The 19,178-nt window shown below is 47.1% G+C and overlaps 1 protein-coding gene across 1 annotated transcript in view; it reads left to right on the top strand.

Moving 5' to 3' along the window:
- LOC143282793 (WD repeat-containing protein 3-like) overlaps positions 1-13,210 on the top strand; it is a 35,518-nt gene extending 22,308 nt beyond the window's left edge. Inside the window, exons 22-26 of the mRNA XM_076588560.1 lie at positions 1,301-1,393; positions 7,376-7,470; positions 8,620-8,754; positions 10,452-10,545; positions 12,730-13,210. Of these exons, the coding sequence (XP_076444675.1) occupies positions 1,301-1,393; positions 7,376-7,470; positions 8,620-8,754; positions 10,452-10,545; positions 12,730-12,876 (564 nt within the window). The 3' untranslated portion in view covers positions 12,877-13,210. The remainder of the gene's footprint in view (positions 1-1,300; positions 1,394-7,375; positions 7,471-8,619; positions 8,755-10,451; positions 10,546-12,729) is intronic.
- The last annotated feature ends 5,968 nt before the right edge of the window (positions 13,211-19,178 follow it).

Below are 19,178 nucleotides of genomic sequence, written 5' to 3'. Positions count from 1 at the left end.
CAGTCCTTGATGTTGTCGGACCAGCTCTTGTGTTTTCTGTCCTCTCTCCACAGCTTGCAGGCACACAAAACTGATATTGAATGTTGAAGATGATTGATAGACTTGTTCTGATTTTTTTTTTTTTTTTTTTTTTTTTTTCTTTTGCTGCCCCATCATCTGCACCATTTCAGTGGCATTACTCCCACTCCGCTCATTTAGATTTCCCCACACACGGCCACACCCAGGTTCGTCCGTCACAGTTCCAGCGTCGGCAGTCCGCAGGGAACCATCGATGTTAGGTCGCCAGGAGGCCACACACCAGAGGAGACCCTGCACTGCTACTGAGTCACTTTGATGGTGTTCAGTGGTGCCTGTTCTGATTTAACGTACTTAGGACACCACCTACTAAGCCCCCTACTAACGACAATAATGGCTTAGTCGCGGAGCCAGACTGAGTGAGCGTCCCTCCCAGAGTGGAGACCGCCACCACGTCCCTCCAACAAGAGTCTCCCATGAATCCGCCGACACTGAAGACACTTACAGGACTCACCCCAAGCACAGAAGTGGAGGGGTATCGAAACTGAGGTCACCGTGAGAGCAGTGCATGAAAGGCCACTTGTTCTGATTCATTGTTGAGAGAAAAGACCCCTCACTGCAGAAGAAGCATGTAGCTCCCTGTCTCAGTGTCATTGTCAAGGGGGCATCAAACCATGCACACTGATCCATATAAGATAAGATAAGATAAGAATAACTTTATTATCTCCAACTGGAGAAATTTGGTCAGGTGTATTATCACAACATAGACAAGTAAACAACATGGGGACCATAACTGCAAAGGTCAACAACAGCTTTAACAAATATAACGAAGACACAAATGTAAAAAATATCACATACACCATTTCATACATACATCCACACATTGCAGGTGTCTGACCTACGCACAGATCCAATGCACTGGTCGAACTTTGAGAGCTTGCCAAATGCTGCATGTAAAAAATGGAAATAAAAAAAAATATAGAATGTTAAAAGTGAAATGTTGCTGTGGTATGTATAGTACCCGTCATCAATGTAAATCTGTGTTATTGTTTTTTGCATGTGTTTGTGTGTGGAAAATATTCACCCTAAATTACAATCAGTTGTGTTGGAATCACATATGTTTGTTTTTGTACAGAGCTCTTTACCAGTTGATTGTATTGAGTTGTTCTTCATTGCACAGAGCTGTGTACATTGTATCGTATTGCACTGTATTTTTCTGTAGTGTTACTCTTCCTTTAGAACATTTCTCAAAGTAAAATTCAGGGTGATCTGATCATTGTTACAGGCAGAAAACCTGATTGAAACCCTTGACATCTATGAAGAGGAGACAAAGAAACTGGCAGAACATGCAGCACGGTGCAAAACTTCTGATCAGGAGGTCAGCTTTACTTTGTGTGTGTGTGTATGAGTGGATGGAAATAATGAGTGTCTGTGTGCATATACGTTTGTGTATGTGGTTTTGGTTTAAACTTTGCAGTGTTGTGTCAGTGCAAGAGTGTGTGCATATGTGTCCCTGTGTGTGTGGTTTTGGTTTAAACTTTGCAGTGTACGACTAAAACTATACAAAAATAAGAAATAAAAAAGAACATATGTTTGCAATATTTATAATACTGCTGCTATGTTGTGTGTTCAGTATGTGCATGTGCTGTTTTCCAAGCACACCATAAAAGGCGCTTCAGCTTGTTGCTGCTCGATGTGTTTGCAATGTCTTTACTTGCGTTTGAGAATAAAACCATGTTTGGTGTCATATACTGTACCATGTCAAACTGATGCAAACTAGGCCTATGGTTTGCTCTGTTTGGCCAAATTTCGCGCGGCTAACGGTGAAAAGACGCCCCTCTTAGTCTGGCCCGCTCTTAGCCAATCAAACGCCTCTAACAGCTATAAGCGCTGAATCATTCCTTTGGCCAAGGCTCTCCACGCCATCTTGTCAGGTTTTCGCTCTGTCTCGTCTAACGCTTTTTTTGGCTATTAAGCGTTTTCATTTGGCCTTATTTTGTTGTATGCGGCTTGCATGTGTATTGTGCTTACATTCTGTGTACTCGTTTCGACTCGGCCCCCTCGATTCCTATCATGGACCGCGTGTCCGAGGTCAAGGCACCAGTGACCCTTGGGGCTGGGGTCACGGGATGGCTGGTGCCCACGGGTGGTATCCCCCATTCTACCCGTACTGGGGTGCACCTATGGTGCATGCTGGGTCCCCGGGAGGACCAGGGACTAACCCCTGGTCCGCTCCCCACCGGACCCAACCCAGCACAGACCACAGAGTGACACACACAGCCCCGACAAGAGGGATTGACTCTTCGTTGGGCAGGTCGAGCTCCTCGACCAGTGTTAACACGACAGCCTCGAATAGGTCCTCTGTCAGCACGCAGGTGACCGCCACGGTCACTACGGCTTCCTTTTCAGGACCGACGGCAGCTGAGGGACCCCGCTCAGCCCGTGGGAGCCTGCTGGTCCCACCTACCCAGCCCTCGGTCCTAAAAGGAGATGAGTGGGTGTTCGTCCCCTCACAGCAGTCGTGGGTCCCTCTGGCGTCCAGGGACGCTCTCTCTGAGAAGGTGTGGCACCCACCATCCCAAGCATGGTTGGACCTACGGTCCACACACTCCCCACCCTCTTCGGGTGTCAAGGACATAACAGAGGAGACCAGGGTCCCTGCTCGGGATCGCCCCAGCTCATCCCGCTGGGCTGACCACAGCCCACAGGACGCCCCCGTGGGTACATCCACTTGGGATGGCACCCAACAGGGGATGGACTGTGAACAAGGAGGACAGCCCCTGTCTTCGGATGAGGACGAACAAGCAGATGAGCACTCTTCGCCCCCATCCCAGTGCGACAGATGGAGCCCACGCCTCCCTAGGGACCAGCCTGAACCAAACTCGGACTTTGCCGAGCTCGAACTGACCCTCCCCAATAGGGTCACACATGCTGAATCAGTCCCTCAGGCAACTTTGTCACCCTTAACCCTCCTACGGTCAGGTGACTCTAACTCCAGAACCACAAGGCGACTCAGAGTGCCAGAAATGGCTCAGGAGTGGCTTAATAAGCCAGCCCGCACCGTCAGGGGTGCTGCTTCCATCCCTCCTCCAGGCAGGGAGTCACTCTCTGCCCCGGGCGCTTTTGCCCCAGGCAAGTTCCTTAAAGATCCCTCCAAGGGAGGAGTGTGGTCCTGGTACACACAGGACCACCCTGCCTACAGGGAAGCAGAGCCCTCCGCGCAGGACAGGATGTTGGTCTCACAGCGCACCACCTTCCCCACCTCAGCTACTCTTCCCTTTAAGACATTTGCAGAGTGGGACAAACTGGCCCGCCGCTGCCTCCTCGAGGTGTCCACGGCTTATACCTTCTTTGACGCGTTCCTCCACAGAGCCAATGAGCTGTGGGAACGACGTCCAGTTCAGCAGGACACGGAGTCTCCTTCCTCTGGCCTGCCTGGCCTCTTCTCAGACCCGAGGTTAAACACTTTTGGCAATCGAGTAGCGTCTGGTCTCACGGCAGCTGCAGACGCAGCTACCAGCCTTCACTTCAATACGGTGCTAGCGCGGCGGGATGCTGTTCTCCGCCTCTCTAACATTCCAGTAGAGGAGAGGGCTGCTCTGCGGTCCATCCCAGCACAGCAGCACTCCCTCTTCGGCCAGTATGCGCCGCATTTTGTCAGCCACAGGGCAGAGACAAACCGGGAGGTGGCCTCATATTTAGCCCAATCCTCCCAGGGGCGCCAGGGTTCTATGCCTTTGAAGAGACCCGCCACCAGGGCTCCTCCATATACCTCGCCTCCTAAGCCAAAGCGGCGTGCTCAGAATCAGCGGCAGAGGAACAAACCACCTCATGGCCGTCCAAGCCGTCCGGCCATGCCCAAGGCCAGAAGGCAGCACCCCCAATGACTGGGCCCCGATTCAGCACCGCCAGTCGTTCAGCCCCTCCAAGTAGGAAACTTGTCCCGGCACGCGCATCAGTGGCGTGCTCTGGGACTCAACGACTGGATAGTGTCGGTGCTAGAGTCGGGGTACATGCTCCCTTGGGTGGGGGACCGCCCCCCTCTAAGATCCACTCCTCCTCCTTATGTGCCCAGCTCGATGGAGCAGGAGAGCGTCTTAGAGAAAGAGATATCGCACCTACTCCTCATAGGGGCGATATCTCAACTCTCGGACCCGGGCCCCGGTTTTTACGGCCGGTTGTTCGTGATTCCAAAAGTCTCCGGAGGGTGGAGACCAGTCCTGGACTTGTCCCCCCTCAACAGTTTCCTCCCCAAGATGAAATTCAAGATGGACACACAGGCACAGATTCGGGAGACCATGCAACAGGGAGATTGGGCGACGTCCATCGATCTGAAAGATGCTTATTTCCATATCCTCATCCACCCGGCATCCCGCCGGTACCTGAGGTTCGTGTGGAGGGACAGAGTGTTCCAGTTCTCTGCCCTCCCATTTGGTCTGTCCCTTGCCCCTTTCCTGTTTACCAAGGTGGTGCGGGAATTGGTGTCAATCGTCCGGTCGGAGTCCATTCGGCTCTGTGTGTACCTGGACGACTGGCTTATTCTGGCCCAGTCACAGGCTCTGTGCCAGAGTCATACAGCCAGACTTCTAGACCTGTGCTCCAAACTGGGCTTCATCACGAACCAGGAGAAATGCGATCTGTCCCCGAGCCAGTCCTTCGACTTCTTAGGGATGAGATTCGACACGCGGTCCATGATAGTCTCTCCGACGCCAGATCGGTGGGACCGTCTGGCAGGCCTCCTCAACCACTTGCGCCATTCCTCCCAAGCAACGGCGCGGACACTTTCTTCCCTCCTGGGCATGATGGAGTCCATGGCACCTCTCATCCCTCTGGGCAGGGTTCTCAAGCGCCCTCTTCAGAGGGCACTCAGGCTACGGTGGTCCCAGAGCACTCAGCCATGGGATACCCGGATATGTCTGGGCGAGTGGTTCCTCGAGGTGACATCAGAGTGGTTAACCACCCCTCTTCTGACACAGGGGGTGCCCATAGCCCCACCTACTCTTCAGGTGGCACTATTCACAGACGCCTCCTCCATGGGCTGGGGAGCCCACATGGACTCTCTCCATGCAGCAGGGACTTGGTCCCCGGAGGAGCGCCTATGCCACATCAATGTTCTGGAACTGGAGGCAGTTCGCAGGGCTCTCCAGCACTTCATAGCGGAGGCCAAAGGCAAGACCATTCGCTTGTTCACGGACAACACAACAGTCGCTTGTTACGTGAACAAAGGGGGCGGAGCGCACTCGGCAGACCTCTCTCTGCGGACCGAGGCTCTCCTCCGTTGGTGCCACAGCAGGGGCATTGCACTTTCAGCGAGACACATAGCAGGGAAAGACAACATTTTGGCAGATGCTCTCAGCAGGTCCAAGAGTGTCATACACACAGAGTGGACCCTGGACAAGGACACCCTGCAAGGAGTGTGGGAACAGTGGTTCCGGCCGATGGTGGACCTCTTTGCGACAAGGTTCAGCAAGAGACTTCCCACGTACGTCTCTCCAGTCGCCGACCCAGAAGCATGGGCAGTGGACGCTCTCTCTCTAGACTGGAGCAGTCTGATTGCCTACGCGTTTCCTCCCTTTCCAATCCTGTCCAAGGTGATACGGAAAGCCAGGTTGGAACGCCCGCAGATGATCCTCATTGCGCCGAAATGGCCAGCCCAGCCCTGGTTTCCGGTCCTTCAGTCCCTGACACATGTTCCACCACTGGAACTGGAAACCAAACCTCATCTGCTGAGGCAGCCTCGTTCGGGCATTCCTCACTCCAATCCTCAAATGCTCCACCTGCACGCGTGGCTGCTGTGCGGGCGGATCTGTCAGCATCACCATTGAAGTCTTCCACCCCTCGGTCAGCCTCTGTGTCCGCCGCGCTGACCAAGGGGGGTGCCTCCTCCGACCTCCTCTCCATAGTCTCCAAAGCCAGGAGGGAGGGAACAGAGACTTTGTATGACTTTCGATGGAAGAAATGGCTGAGTTGGTGTACAGCTCAGAACATTCCCCCTACTAACCCTACGAGCATGCAGCTGGCCAACTTTTTGGCTCACTGCTCCTCGGTTCTCAACCTGTCTGCTAGTTCTGTGAGAGGGTACAGGTCTGCCATTTGTACCACTATCAAACAGCTAGGTGGTCCCGCTTTTGAAGCTGATTTCCTGCTCAGAGAAGTGGCTAGGGGCGCCTCTCTGAAGGAAGCTAGGAATCCCAGAAGAGTGCCCCTCTGGGACTTGTTCCTGGTGCTGGATTTCATTCGAAAACAGCCCTTTGAGCCATTGGGGACTATTCCTTTTGACCTGCTCACTCTCAAGACCACTTTCCTTCTGTTGCTGGCCACGGGCCGTCGTAGAAGTGAGATTCATGGTCTTAGTGGTCTGCCACAAGATCTAGCATTCCACAGAGATGGTTCCATCACTCTTCGTTTCCTTCCAGAGTTTCTGGCTAAGAACCAAGACCCCGAGGTCCCTTCCCCCTCTCTGAGGGTCAGACCTTTGTCGGATATTCTGGCACAAGATGATGAAGATAGGCATCTCTGCCCCGTTCGGTGCCTCAAATACTATTGCAATAGGTCTCGCCATAGGCGTTCTTCTCAGAGGCGCCTTCTCATCTCCCTCAATGAGAATTACAAGAAAGATATCGCTGCAGGCACCATTTCCCGCTGGGTTTCCCAAGTGATTCGTAGAGCCTACTCTCATGCACACAAGGATCTCAGCTGTCTTAATCCCAGAACACACGAAGTGCGGGCCATAGCTACTTCGGCTGCTTTCCAGCACTCGGTACCACTGCAGCATGTCTTGGAGGCAGCCTTCTGGCGGTCGGAGAATCCCTTCATCAACTTCTACCTCCGGGATTTCCGTATGACCAGGGCTGACGGTTCCAAGGGGATTTCCTTTGTCGCGGCTAACACTGCCGTCTCAGTTTCAAGGGCTCCCCATACGAACCAGTAGGCGTTGCCCTCCTCCATTTGCTTTAAATTCTGCATCAGTTTGACATGGTACAGTATATGACACCAAAAGGAGGAGTTTGTATTATACTCCATGTTTGGTGTTTACATATACTTACCATGTCAAACTCGAATGCCCGCCCGTCCGTCCCCGCGTCTCCGCCGTGGTTCTCATGGGGCATTTTCATTCATGGCCACGGAATGATTCAGCGCTTATAGCTGTTAGAGGCGTTTGATTGGCTAAGAGCGGGCCAGACTAAGAGGGGCGTCTTTTCACCGTTAGCCGCGCGAAATTTGGCCAAACAGAGCAAACCATAGGCCTAGTTTGCATCAGTTTGACATGGTAAGTATATGTAAACACCAAACATGGAGTATAATACAAACTCCTCCTTTTAAAGCAAGAGTGTACAATGATGGATTATGCTGTCAGCAGATCCCCAAGCCAACGGTTCACCCCAAGATGCTGGCCTACAGGGCTGAATCCCCTGCTGACTTTGTCCTCAAAACCCTGCAGAAAATCAGATCCAGGTAGGATTGGGTTTTGAATACTCCACCCCCAGATTGATTGTGTTTGTGTGTGTTGCGTGTGCACAAAGTCACTCTTTGAAGCTGTATTTGTGATGTGTCTGAATATATGTCTGACGATCGTTATTGACTGACTGGAGTACTGAACTTGCATTCATTGTAGTTTGATCCAAAGGCAGAAACGGCGTGTATTGCACGCACCCGCGCACTCACTCACACGCACGCACACTCACACACACACACGCACACACACATACACACACACACACTCTCTCTCTCTCTCTCTCTCACACACACACACACACACAGAGTAAATTTGCTGCTGAGGCTGTGAAAAGTTGTTTTTGTTACACAAGGAAGAAAAGAGGTGGGATTTTAGCACTGGCAGTAAGGCTGCAACTTGCGTGTTTACTTGTATGTAGTAGTGGGATTTTGCATGCATTACATGCTTTGTGTTTTTGGTTGGTGTGTTCTTGACATATACTGTGTTGTTGATGTGAGTGTCATTGACAAGCTGTGTGTGTTTGGTAAGTGTGTCGTTTACAAGTTGTGTGTTGCTGGTGGGTGTGTCGTTGACAAGGTGTGTGTTGTTGACAAGATGTGTGTTATTCATTGATGTGTACATCAGTGACAATCTGTGTTGTTGGTGCGTGTGTCGTTGATTACCTGCATATTGTTGATGGGTGTGTCATTGACAAGGTGTGTGTTGTTGATGGCTGTGCCATTGACAGGCAGTGTGTTGTTGGTGGGTGTGTCGTTGACAAGGTGTGTGTTGTTGGTGTCTGTGTTGTTGACAAGCTATTTGTTGTTGGTGTCTGTGTTGTTGACAAGGACTGTGTGTTGTTGATGTGAGCATCATTGAGAAGCTGTGTATTGTTGGCTTCATTGACAAGCTGTGTGTTGTTTGTGGGTGTGTCGTTGACAAGATGCGTGTTGTTGGTGGGCATGTCATTGACAAGATGTGTGTAGTTGCTATGCTCGACGTTGACAAGGTGTGTGTTGTTGGTGGGTGTGTTGTTGACAAACTGTGTACTGTTTGTGGGTGTGTCATTGACAAGCTGTGTGTTGTTGGTGGGCGTGTCGTTAACAAGGTGTATGTTGTTGATGGGTGTGTTGTTGACTAGCTGTGTGTTGTTGGTGTCTGGGTCGCAGTGACCTGGAGCAGGTGCTGCTGGTGCTGCCCTTCCAGTACGTGACCCGGCTGCTGCCCGTGCTGGAGATCTTCCTTACCAATGGTGTGGGTTGGGACCCCGAGCTGTGCTGCCACTGTGTCACCTTCCTCCTCAGGTTCAATTTAATTATAATCATCTTCTGTGTTTGTGGGCTGCAGCTCCCACATTGACTCATATATATGCAAGTGGGCTTTATGTGTATGACCGTTTTTAACCCGCCATGTAGGCAGCCATACTCTGCTTTTGGGGATGTGCATGCTGGGTATGTTCTTGTTTCCATAACCCACCGAACGCTGACATGGATTACAGGATCTTTAATGTGTATATTTGATCTTCTGCTGCATATATACACGAAGGGGGTTCAGGCACTGGCAGGTCTGCACATATGTTGACCTGGAAGATCGTAAAAATCTCCACCCTTTACCCACCAGGTGCCGTCACCATGATTTGAACCCGAGACCCTCAGGTTGAAAGTCCAACGCTTTAACCATTCGGCTATTATGCCCGTCATTTAATTATAATGATATTGATAATAATATAATAATTATGATAAAATGGATTTGTCTGAACGCAGTGACACCTCCTTAAGTAACTGAACTGAACTATAACAATAATAATAATATAAGGACATTTGGTATGCCCAGTCTAATGATGCAAAAGCCCTGGGCATTTACAATGAAAAATACCATGATGTATGCATACTAAAAACACACAAATACACTGGCACACAATAAATCCTCCAGCTCCAACTCCAACCCACAATACCACACCCACTCCACACAAGATGTAGATACACACACACATCTTGACAGCTCAAGGCATATGAACTAGTGTATGGTTGAAAATAGTAAAAATGATAGAAGTAAAAAAAATCAACTTGACTAAAACGTCAAAGTGAAGACAAGGAGTTATTTACTGATTCAAATGGCTGGAAATGAATGAGTTTTCAAAGAGGTTTTGAAAGAAGGGCAAGAAACAGCATGACAGACAGGAAACAGAAGTGAGTTCCATGCGGAAGAAGCCTGGAAAGAGAAAGTGCGTTTTTCATATGATCTAGTTCTGTAGGAGGGATGTTTTTAATCAAATTATGATGCTTCGAGCCTCACCGACCACTAAAGCCTTCTCAAAGCTGTCGCCACATTAGTTCTCCTCAGGTGGGACTACACCAATAAACTAGTGAATAGATAAAGTTTGAGAAAAAAAAGTTTCCTTTAATGCAGGGCAACTCTACTGCTACTGTACAGTTTTGTATGGATGGGACCTTTTTTTTTTCTTTTTCTTTTTTTCCATATTATGTGGTTTACAACGTATTCCTCTGTCCTGTACAAAGGAAGGATGAATTCCACTCAGTCAAATCAATGAGATGAGGCAGTGAATAATATTGGAAACAAAGTAGACCTATTGTTATCCACTTCATTTCTGTTGGTTATTGAACCATGTCGTATTGTAAAGGAAGTCATGATGATGAGCTAAATTTTTTTTCTCCATGTTACTTTCATTGCATGACATTCTAGCTGGCATCATTAGGTGTCATTACGAATATCATTTAATATTTATAATCGTCTATCACCTATGGTGACACATAATCATGCATGCGTACACAAGTGCTTGTGCGCATGCACACACACACACACACACACACACACACACACACATGCACGCACACACTCTCACACACACATTCTCACACTTACATACACACACGCATGTACACATGCACACACACATACACACACGCATATGCACATGCACACGCATGCACGCCCATACACGTGATATAGCTTAATACCACATGTGGTTGTGTCGTTTCAGAATTCACCATGGCCAGATCACTGCCAACCAGGTGCTGATGCCCACCATCGTACGTCTCAGAAATCAGCTCCAGGCTCGAACTCAGGAGATGAAGGTCAATACTGACTGCTGTCTGTGTACTGAAGATGATCCTTTCTCTTTTTCTTTCTTTTTTTTATTTTTATTTTTAGTTATTTGGTCTGTGCACAGTGAATTGTGTTTGCTTCATGAGAACTACTTTTTTAGGGGTTGTTTTTTTTGTTTTTTTTTTTTAATGAAATGTTTGTTCACCCTTACAGAATGAAGGCTTAAGACGTGATAGTTATGAAATCTAAATCTCAAAGTGGTTTACTGGTATATGTGTTTTCCTGGATATTTCAACCCGGTCTGTTTGTTAATCTGCAGTTCCAAGTAATATCTTAGTACACTGCTCAGGGGACATATCTAGTCAGCACATCCTCTTCGTTTCTGGAAACTTGCCTGTTCTTTCCGTAGCTGCTTGTCTGCTGTATCTGAGATTCGTTGTATGATGATCTTTGCAAGGATTTTGCTTAGAATGGATAAAAGGGTGATTCTGTGCAAGTTGTTGCTGTTACTCGGGGTGCCCTTCTTTGGAATCTTAACAATGACACCCTTTGTCCACTCATTTGGTTTCCTCTTCTCTTCCCATGTTGCTGTAATGAGTGGCATTTTAGCTGAAAGCTCTGGGTCTGTTTTGGATAGTACTGCGTTGAGGTTGTCTTGTCCAGGGCCTTTTCTGTTCTTGAGAGATCTGATAGCTAAAATGATTTCTCCATTGAGTGGCTCATTACCAACATCGAGGTCAGACTCCGTTTCATTTATGTCAGCCTCAGTTTGTTGTTTATTGTCTGTTCAAAATTTTGCTGAAGTGTTCCACCTTCTTCTTCGTTTGTGGGCTGCAACCGCCACGTTCACTCGTATGCACACGAGTGGGCATTTACGTGTATGACCGTTTTTGCCCCGCCATGTAGGCAGCCATACTCTGCTTTCGGGGGTGTGCATGCTGGGTATATTCTTGTTTCCATAACCCACCGAACGCTGACATGGATTACAGGATCTTTAACGTGCATATTTGATCTTCTGCTTGCATATACACACAAAGGGGGTTCAGGCACTAGCAGGTCTGCACATGTGTTGACCTGGGAGATTGTAAAAATCTCCACCCTTTACCCACCAGGCGCCATCACCATGATTCGAACCCGGGACCCTCAGATTGAAAGTCCAACACTTGAACCACTCGGCTGTTGCGCCCGTCGAAGTGTTCCACCAATCAAGCTTACTGTTCTGCTTACAATGTAAGCAGCTGTCTTTGCTTGTCTGTGATGGATATGTTAGTAGTTTTACAGTGCTTGTCGCAGACTGTACTGGAGAGTCACTGTTATTTCATTTGATAGTAAACAGACTCTCTGTTCAGCTGCAATCATTTAATGCTGTCTGTTCGGTAAAGTAATTATTGCACAGGTTATTCAGTTGCCCGGTTTATGAATGATTATTATTATCACAATGTTTGTTTACACCAAATAGTCTGATATATGATTAAAACATGTAGACATTACATGAATCCAGAACACACACACCCTCATAATGTCTGTTTGCACAAATAGACTGATATAGGATTGAAACATGTAAGCATTACATGTATGCAGCACACACACACACGCCCCCCCAAAAAACGTAGTATGGTTGCCTAAGTGGCAGGGTGAAAAATGGCCATGAATTTTCAAAATGGGAATGTGGGAATTGCACCCCCTGAACAGGAGAAATGATGATATAAGTACTTATATAGTGCCTATTCTCGTTCCAAGACCAAGCTCTAAGCACTTTACAAACATGGAGCCATTTGCACAACAGGCTGCCTACCAGGGTGGAGCAGACTGACAGCTGCCAATTGGGTGCTCATCATTCGTTTTCTGTGTCCTGTGTCATTCAGTCAGGTTTCAGTTACACACACATGCACACTCATACAGACAAGTAACATTTTACGTGTGTGACCGTTTTATTCATTTACCCCACTATTTAGGCAGCCATATCTCGTTTTCGGGGATGTGCATGCTGGGTATGTTCTTGTTTCCATAACCCACCAAACACTGACATGGATTACAGGATCTTTAACATTCATATGTGATCTTCTGCATGCGTATACACAAGAAGGGAGTTCAGGCACTGGCAGGTTTGCACATAGGTTGACCGGGGAGATCGGATAAATCTCCACCCTTTACCCACCGAGAAATGGAGATGTTGCACTGTGTCATACGCTACTGTCTTTCCCGTGTTTCAGGACACACTGGGGTTCAACCTGTTTGCCATGAAGATGATCCAGCTCAAGTTGGAGGAGCAGCAGGAGGTGAAACTGTTCGCTGACGCCACCGCCAAGTTCAAGCAAAAGAAGAAGAAGCGCAAAGTGCATGCCCCTCTGATCAGTTAGGCCGCGCGTTTTGTGGTTGCACATGTTATGCGTCTTGTGTGTGGGTGGGTAGTGTGTGTATTGTGTGTGTGTGTGCATGTGTGTGTACACATGTGAGTCTTTGTATGTGTGCAAGTGTGTGGACGTGCAAGTGCAAATTTATGTGAATGTGCTTGTTTGTGTTGGTTATTTCAGTTGTTCTTTTTGATGTGTGCTCAGGAGTGTGTGTGTGTGTGTGTGGTGAGGGGCAAACAGTGGTGTAAAAATGACTTTTTTATGATGGGGGTAAAATAAACATTATAAGAATGTTGTTTATTGAACATGGTTACACACGGATGAATAAAATTATATGAATGAATAATATGTTTTGACACTTTTGGAATGGGTGTGTATGTTTCAGTGTACTGCTGTCTGTTCTCAGACACTGCATGTATTTCAAACAGGAATCAAAGACATAACCAACTGTTTTCCTGTTAGAGGAACGAACAGAGTATAAAAGCACTCACATAAAACCTGTCTGTTTCCACACACACACACACACATTCATGCATACAGCCTGTCTCTCTCTATACATCGGTGCATACACACACACACACACATACATAAAAACGCATGCACGCACTCACACACACACACACACACATGCACACAATATCCTCCAAGATCTTTTCTCTTTGAATATTTAAGTGAAAGCATGAAAGTTAAGTATGAACAAACAAGCACACACTCCTTTCCAATCGCACACTCTGTCTCACTCTCTCTACACATACACATACTCTTTTTAAGTCAGCATCGCAAATCTGTTGTTCACACATTTGGTTTAGATATAACAAGTACGTTACACGATGAAAATACATCTGCACAATTGCTCTTGAGTGATATGCACACCAAGGCTGTGAAAAAAAGTTATCTGTTGTGCCGTTATGATTAGCTTGTCATTACTGACCAATGAAAATAGCTGAATGTTGTGTGTCAGTACTGCTGTAATTTGCCATGAGGATACAGAACTTGTTTGCCCAATTGCAGCATTGACCTGTGGCCTTTTATGGTAACCGGTTTTGGTGACCTAATTTTAGTGTTCCCCGCCACTGCCATGTCTACAGTGAACTGATCATGTCAGAGACTTTGGTGTTCACCGTCACCGTCACCGATCCCTCAGATTCCGAATCCTTTGGGGCGCCTTCGAAGCTTTGTCAACCACCTTTCTCCAGTCCTCGCGTCTCTCGGCCGCTCTCAGGGTGTCTCTCAGCTCCATGCCTGTCCACTCTCGAATGTTGTCCTCCCATCTCTTCCTTTGTCTGCCTCTTCTTCTTCCTCCCCTCACTGTGCCTTGTAAGATTGTTTTAGCAAGACCAGAGGAGCGTGTGACATGACCAAACCACTTCAGTTTTCGTTGTCTGGTGAGTGTTTGAAGGTCAGTATAGGGCCCGATTTCATTGCGGATGCGTCTCTTGACTTCTTCATTCGTGATGTGGTCTCTGTATGAGATGCCTAAGAGTGTTGTAAAGTCTGTCAGAGGGCCATGGTGGTGGTTTCCAGTCTGGGGAGTATGCTCAATCAGTCGCGCTCCATGACAAAGATGGGAAAGTAACTATTGTCATGTGGCTTGGCAAGAGGTGTTCTGTGAATGCTGTATCAGAGCACACATCACTCTTCTTCTTCTGCGTTCATGGGCTCGAACTCCTACATTCATTCGTATATACACAAGTGGGCCCTTACGTGCATAACCGTTTTTTTACCCTGCCATGCAGGAAGCCATACTCAGCCTTCACACCACTCATCTGTAGTGCAGGGTCTCCTCTGGTGTGCGGCTTCACAGTTTCAGTTTCTCAAGGAAGCATCACTGCATACGCACAAATCCATATATGCTACACCACATCTGCTTGGCAGATGCCTGACCAGCAGCATAACCCAATGGGATCAGTCAGGCTTTCAGCGCATGCATATATGTGTACCAGTCACAGTGGGTTTCTTCTACAGAATTTTTCTGCAGGACGACACTCTCATTGCCATGGGTTCTTTTCCAGTGCACCAAGTGCATGCTGCACATGTGACCTTGGTTTATTGTCTCATCCAAATGATTAGATGCTCAGTTTGATTTTCCTGTCAAACTTGGGAGAAATGGTGAGAGCTGGATTCGAACCCACACCCTCACAGACTCAGTATTGGCAGATAAGCGTCTTAACCATTCTGCCACCTTCATCCTTCCTCCTCTGCAGATTCATAATGACCTAACACTGACAGATGTGGACTGCCAGCAGTATGGCTGACAGAACAACTGGACTGCTTGTCATTCCTCAATAGCAAGCAATATGAATCTTCACCAGTCCTGCAAATCTTCTGGCCCAGTCCCATCTCCAGTCAACAACTACTCGCCTTGTGCAGTCATGAGAACATGGAGACCATCATCATGAGAAGGTGATGGAATGGACACATGTAAAGAGAGCAAGGTAACATCTCCTGGACGGCCCTTCACTGGACACCAGTAAGTAGGAACAAGAGAGGTTGGCCAAAGAACATCTGGTGCAGAACAGTGGAAGGAGAACTCAAAACCCAGGAACACACCTGGGGTACCGTTCACAGACTAAGCCCAAAACAGACAAGAGCGACAGTGCCATATATCGCCAGACAGTATAATAATTATAATTTAATTTATAAAGCGCCTATCCATGTAATACATGCTCAATTGCGCTGTTCAATGCAAATACTGACGTTTAAAACATGCATCTAAACACTAAAATGAAAAACTACATGCATAATTCTTTACAGTCATCCAACCAAACACTCGTGCACAAGATTTACACACACACACACACACACACACACACACACACAATATAAGCAGTTCAAAATTCATCACTGGTTTCACAATCTTTGACCACACACACACACACACACGCCATGGCACACAAACACACACTGGCACACACACACACACACATGCTCACGCCATAACACAAACACACACACACGCCATGGCACACACACACATTCACGCCATGGCACGCACACACACATCATGGCATACACACACATGTGCGGCGTGCGCTATGGCACACACACACACACACACACACACACACACACGATAAGCAGTTCAAAATTAGACGAATCCATGCCATATAACGTGGCACAACAATAAGTTATCATCGCTTCACAATCCGCTATGAACACACACACACACACACACACAAACAGTTTTTATTTGGCAGTTTGATGACCGAGCTCGCTTACCAAAGGCCACAACTGTCACTCTACCATAACAGTAAGACCCGCAGAGTTCCGGAATGCTTATTTTTGTGTCAGTACAGTAGCACATGTTGCCTGACTGATGTGTGTCTATGTGTATGGCAATCCATGATTTGACCCGACATTCAGATTTGGCTTTAAGATTTAGTAGTCAATTGCCAAAAATTACCTGAACACGTATTCGATAATTTGTTTCCAATCCATTTCTTTGTAAGTTTCATCTCTCATCACTTCTAAATTCCTATCCCCGTTGGGGCCTCACCTTTTTGAAGTCTTGTTTTATATGTTGACTCGTGTTTAGATGAAGCGGAGGGCCAGAACGTACTGGAGAGAGGAGTGGGGAGATAGGGGAGATGGGAGAATTTTCGGCATTCAACGGCGAGGTGGACGGGACAGAAGCGAAGGAGCGTCGGGTGGAGGGAGAGGGCGGGCAGGAGGGGGGTAGCAATAAAGGTGCACGGGACTCACATAAACACAGTGATACTATCTGTTCTTTCACGAACGGCATGAGCCGTATGAAGATTGCTGCGAAATATTGTTGTTGCATCCATGGATGATGTGTCCCAAGAGAAAAAAATATCAGAAAAAACCCGGACGATTACTGCCCAGTGCATGTGGACACACACACACACACACCACACACACACACACACACACCACACACACACACGCACACACACCACACACACACACACACACACACACACACAGATGCGCATGCACGGGCAGCCGGCTCAAACAAAAGTGACAGTTTTGCTTGAACGCTGTGGCTTTGGGGGAAAAAAAAGTCTATCAAATCAAAACGTCACGGCGGAAAAGAAGGTGTTCATCTTCTCTCCATTGTAATTTTATGATGTCATTCACAAGACTGAGGACTATGAGCCGTACTCAGTAGAACTTGTATTATGATTGAGTGCAACCAGTTTCACTAAAATAGATGCAGGCCCGCTAATTAAGTGTCCACATTCTTCGGAAACCAGTTTCAAACTCATGGTCACTGACGTGACCGGACGGATTGGATGTCCACTCAGTCCACAAGTTTCAGGCACGAAACCATTAGATCATTCTGAATTGTTTTGAGCAGGCGGAAAAAAACTTGACTGAAGATGGTCGACTGTAAATGGTCGAAGATGGTCGAAATCGCTGATGATAAAAACTGGATCACTGAGACAGACCCAGTTTGCAGCACTGGCAGAGACTCTGACTACTGAGGAGAGAGTGAGGGAAACCACTGCCGTGAGCACTCAGAAAGTTTAATTTACAACAGTGAAAGGGACCGGACTGACGTTGCAATGGAGGGTCAGTGGTGGAGTACTCAGTTTCAGATCAGTGGAAGTTTGTCGTGTTTCACCGTGAGGGTGTGGGTTCGAATCCCGCTCTCGCCCTTTCTCCTAAGTTTGACTGGAAAATCAAACTGAGCGTCTAGTCTTTCGGATGAGACGATAAACCGAGGTCCCGTGTGCAGCACGCACTTGGCGCACTGAAAAAGAACCCATGGCAACGAGAGTGTTGTCCTCTGGCGAAATTACGTAAAATGAAATCCACTTTCATAGGTACACAAATATGTAAGCATGCACTCAAGGCCTGACTAAGCGCGTTGGGTTATGCTGCTGGTCAGGCATCTGCTCAACAGATGTGGTGTAGCGTGTATGGATTTGTCCGAACGCAGTGACGCCTCCTTGAGAAACTGAAACTGAAACTGAAACTCACTGTGACAACTGATATGATGCGAGTATTCGCTTCCCTGATATGAATTATTATACACATAAGTATACGTCGTCAAAATTATTTTACTTTATTCATATAAATGTAACATTCATACATTCTTAGACAAGATACATTCGTTAGACTGAAGAAAAAAACTTGAAACGGACGAAAAAGACAAACGCAGCACTGAGCAACTGTGTACCAGTGAAAAAGCCGAAAAAAAGGGGGGGAGGGGGGGGGGGGGGGCGGGGGGACTGAGCAACTTGACAAACAGTTAACCCGGCAACTTGAACGAACGAAAAAGACGGAATGTAGGTAAAAGTACATCAATGACTGATTTTTGACGGACTCCGCAGTTTTATACACCGTAACGCCGGACAGTGGGCACAGTTCTGAAAGCGTGCCTGGTTGATGTCACACACTGAATAACTTGAATAAAGCATCATTAACCATGCACTGAGGCGCAAGACACAGAATACAGTTATATTAATATAATTACTGCAGAACATGTTTAGAACACATATTACTGACTTTAATTTGTACTAGTTCATAAAAGGGCTTCGTCATATGCGGCCATCTGGCACGGCGATAAACTGAGTTTATGAACAACTGAAGTTTGTCCGAGCTATTGGTATACTCCTCTATTGTATATTTACATCTCAACCGATTAATGTCAAACATAAATCAAGTACAATTTTAACCTGCACTCGTACATTGTTAAGCAACTAAACTGCCGATTAGAAAATGAAACAAAAAGTGTGAAGAATATTTTTTGTCGTGTCCAGTATGGCACAAGGTAGTGTCCTGGGACCAACCTTATTTGCCCGTTTACCGAGGCTACATAAATGACATGCCAAACGGTATAAACTGCAACTATATGCCAGAAACTGATATTCGCTGACGATACCAAAGCATATTCCGCCGCCATAAAGACTGATGAAGACTGCCGTGTCTCAGTGTGTCAAACTACAGGATAGTGTACACTTGTTCAGTGGACGGAGGATTGGCTTGTAAAATTTAACAGTGAAAAGTGTAAAGTTCTTGGGGAAGAAAAATCCTAAACATGACTATCTTATGAAGGATGGACCAAATGTCAGTGTACTTCAAACCACAGATGGAGAAAAGGACCTGGATGTCATAGTTGATCCCGAACTGAGTTTTGAACAACATATAAAAGAATGTGTAAAAAAAGCTAAAGGATTTCAGGTCTCTTAATGAGGACAATTACGTACAAAAATTAAGAAATTATGGTGCCCTTATTTAAGGCGCTAGACTTCCAATCCAAGACTGTAAAATGCTCCAACGAGACCTCAACACCCTGTCTGACTGGGAACAGCGTTGGGGAATGGAATTCCACCCAGAAAAAT

This window comes from Babylonia areolata, chromosome 6, assembly GCF_041734735.1.
Source record: "Babylonia areolata isolate BAREFJ2019XMU chromosome 6, ASM4173473v1, whole genome shotgun sequence".
Lineage (NCBI taxonomy): Eukaryota > Metazoa > Mollusca > Gastropoda > Neogastropoda > Buccinidae > Babylonia > Babylonia areolata.
Note: the sequence above shows the minus strand (reverse complement) of the source record. Positions and strands in the feature narration are given on the sequence as shown.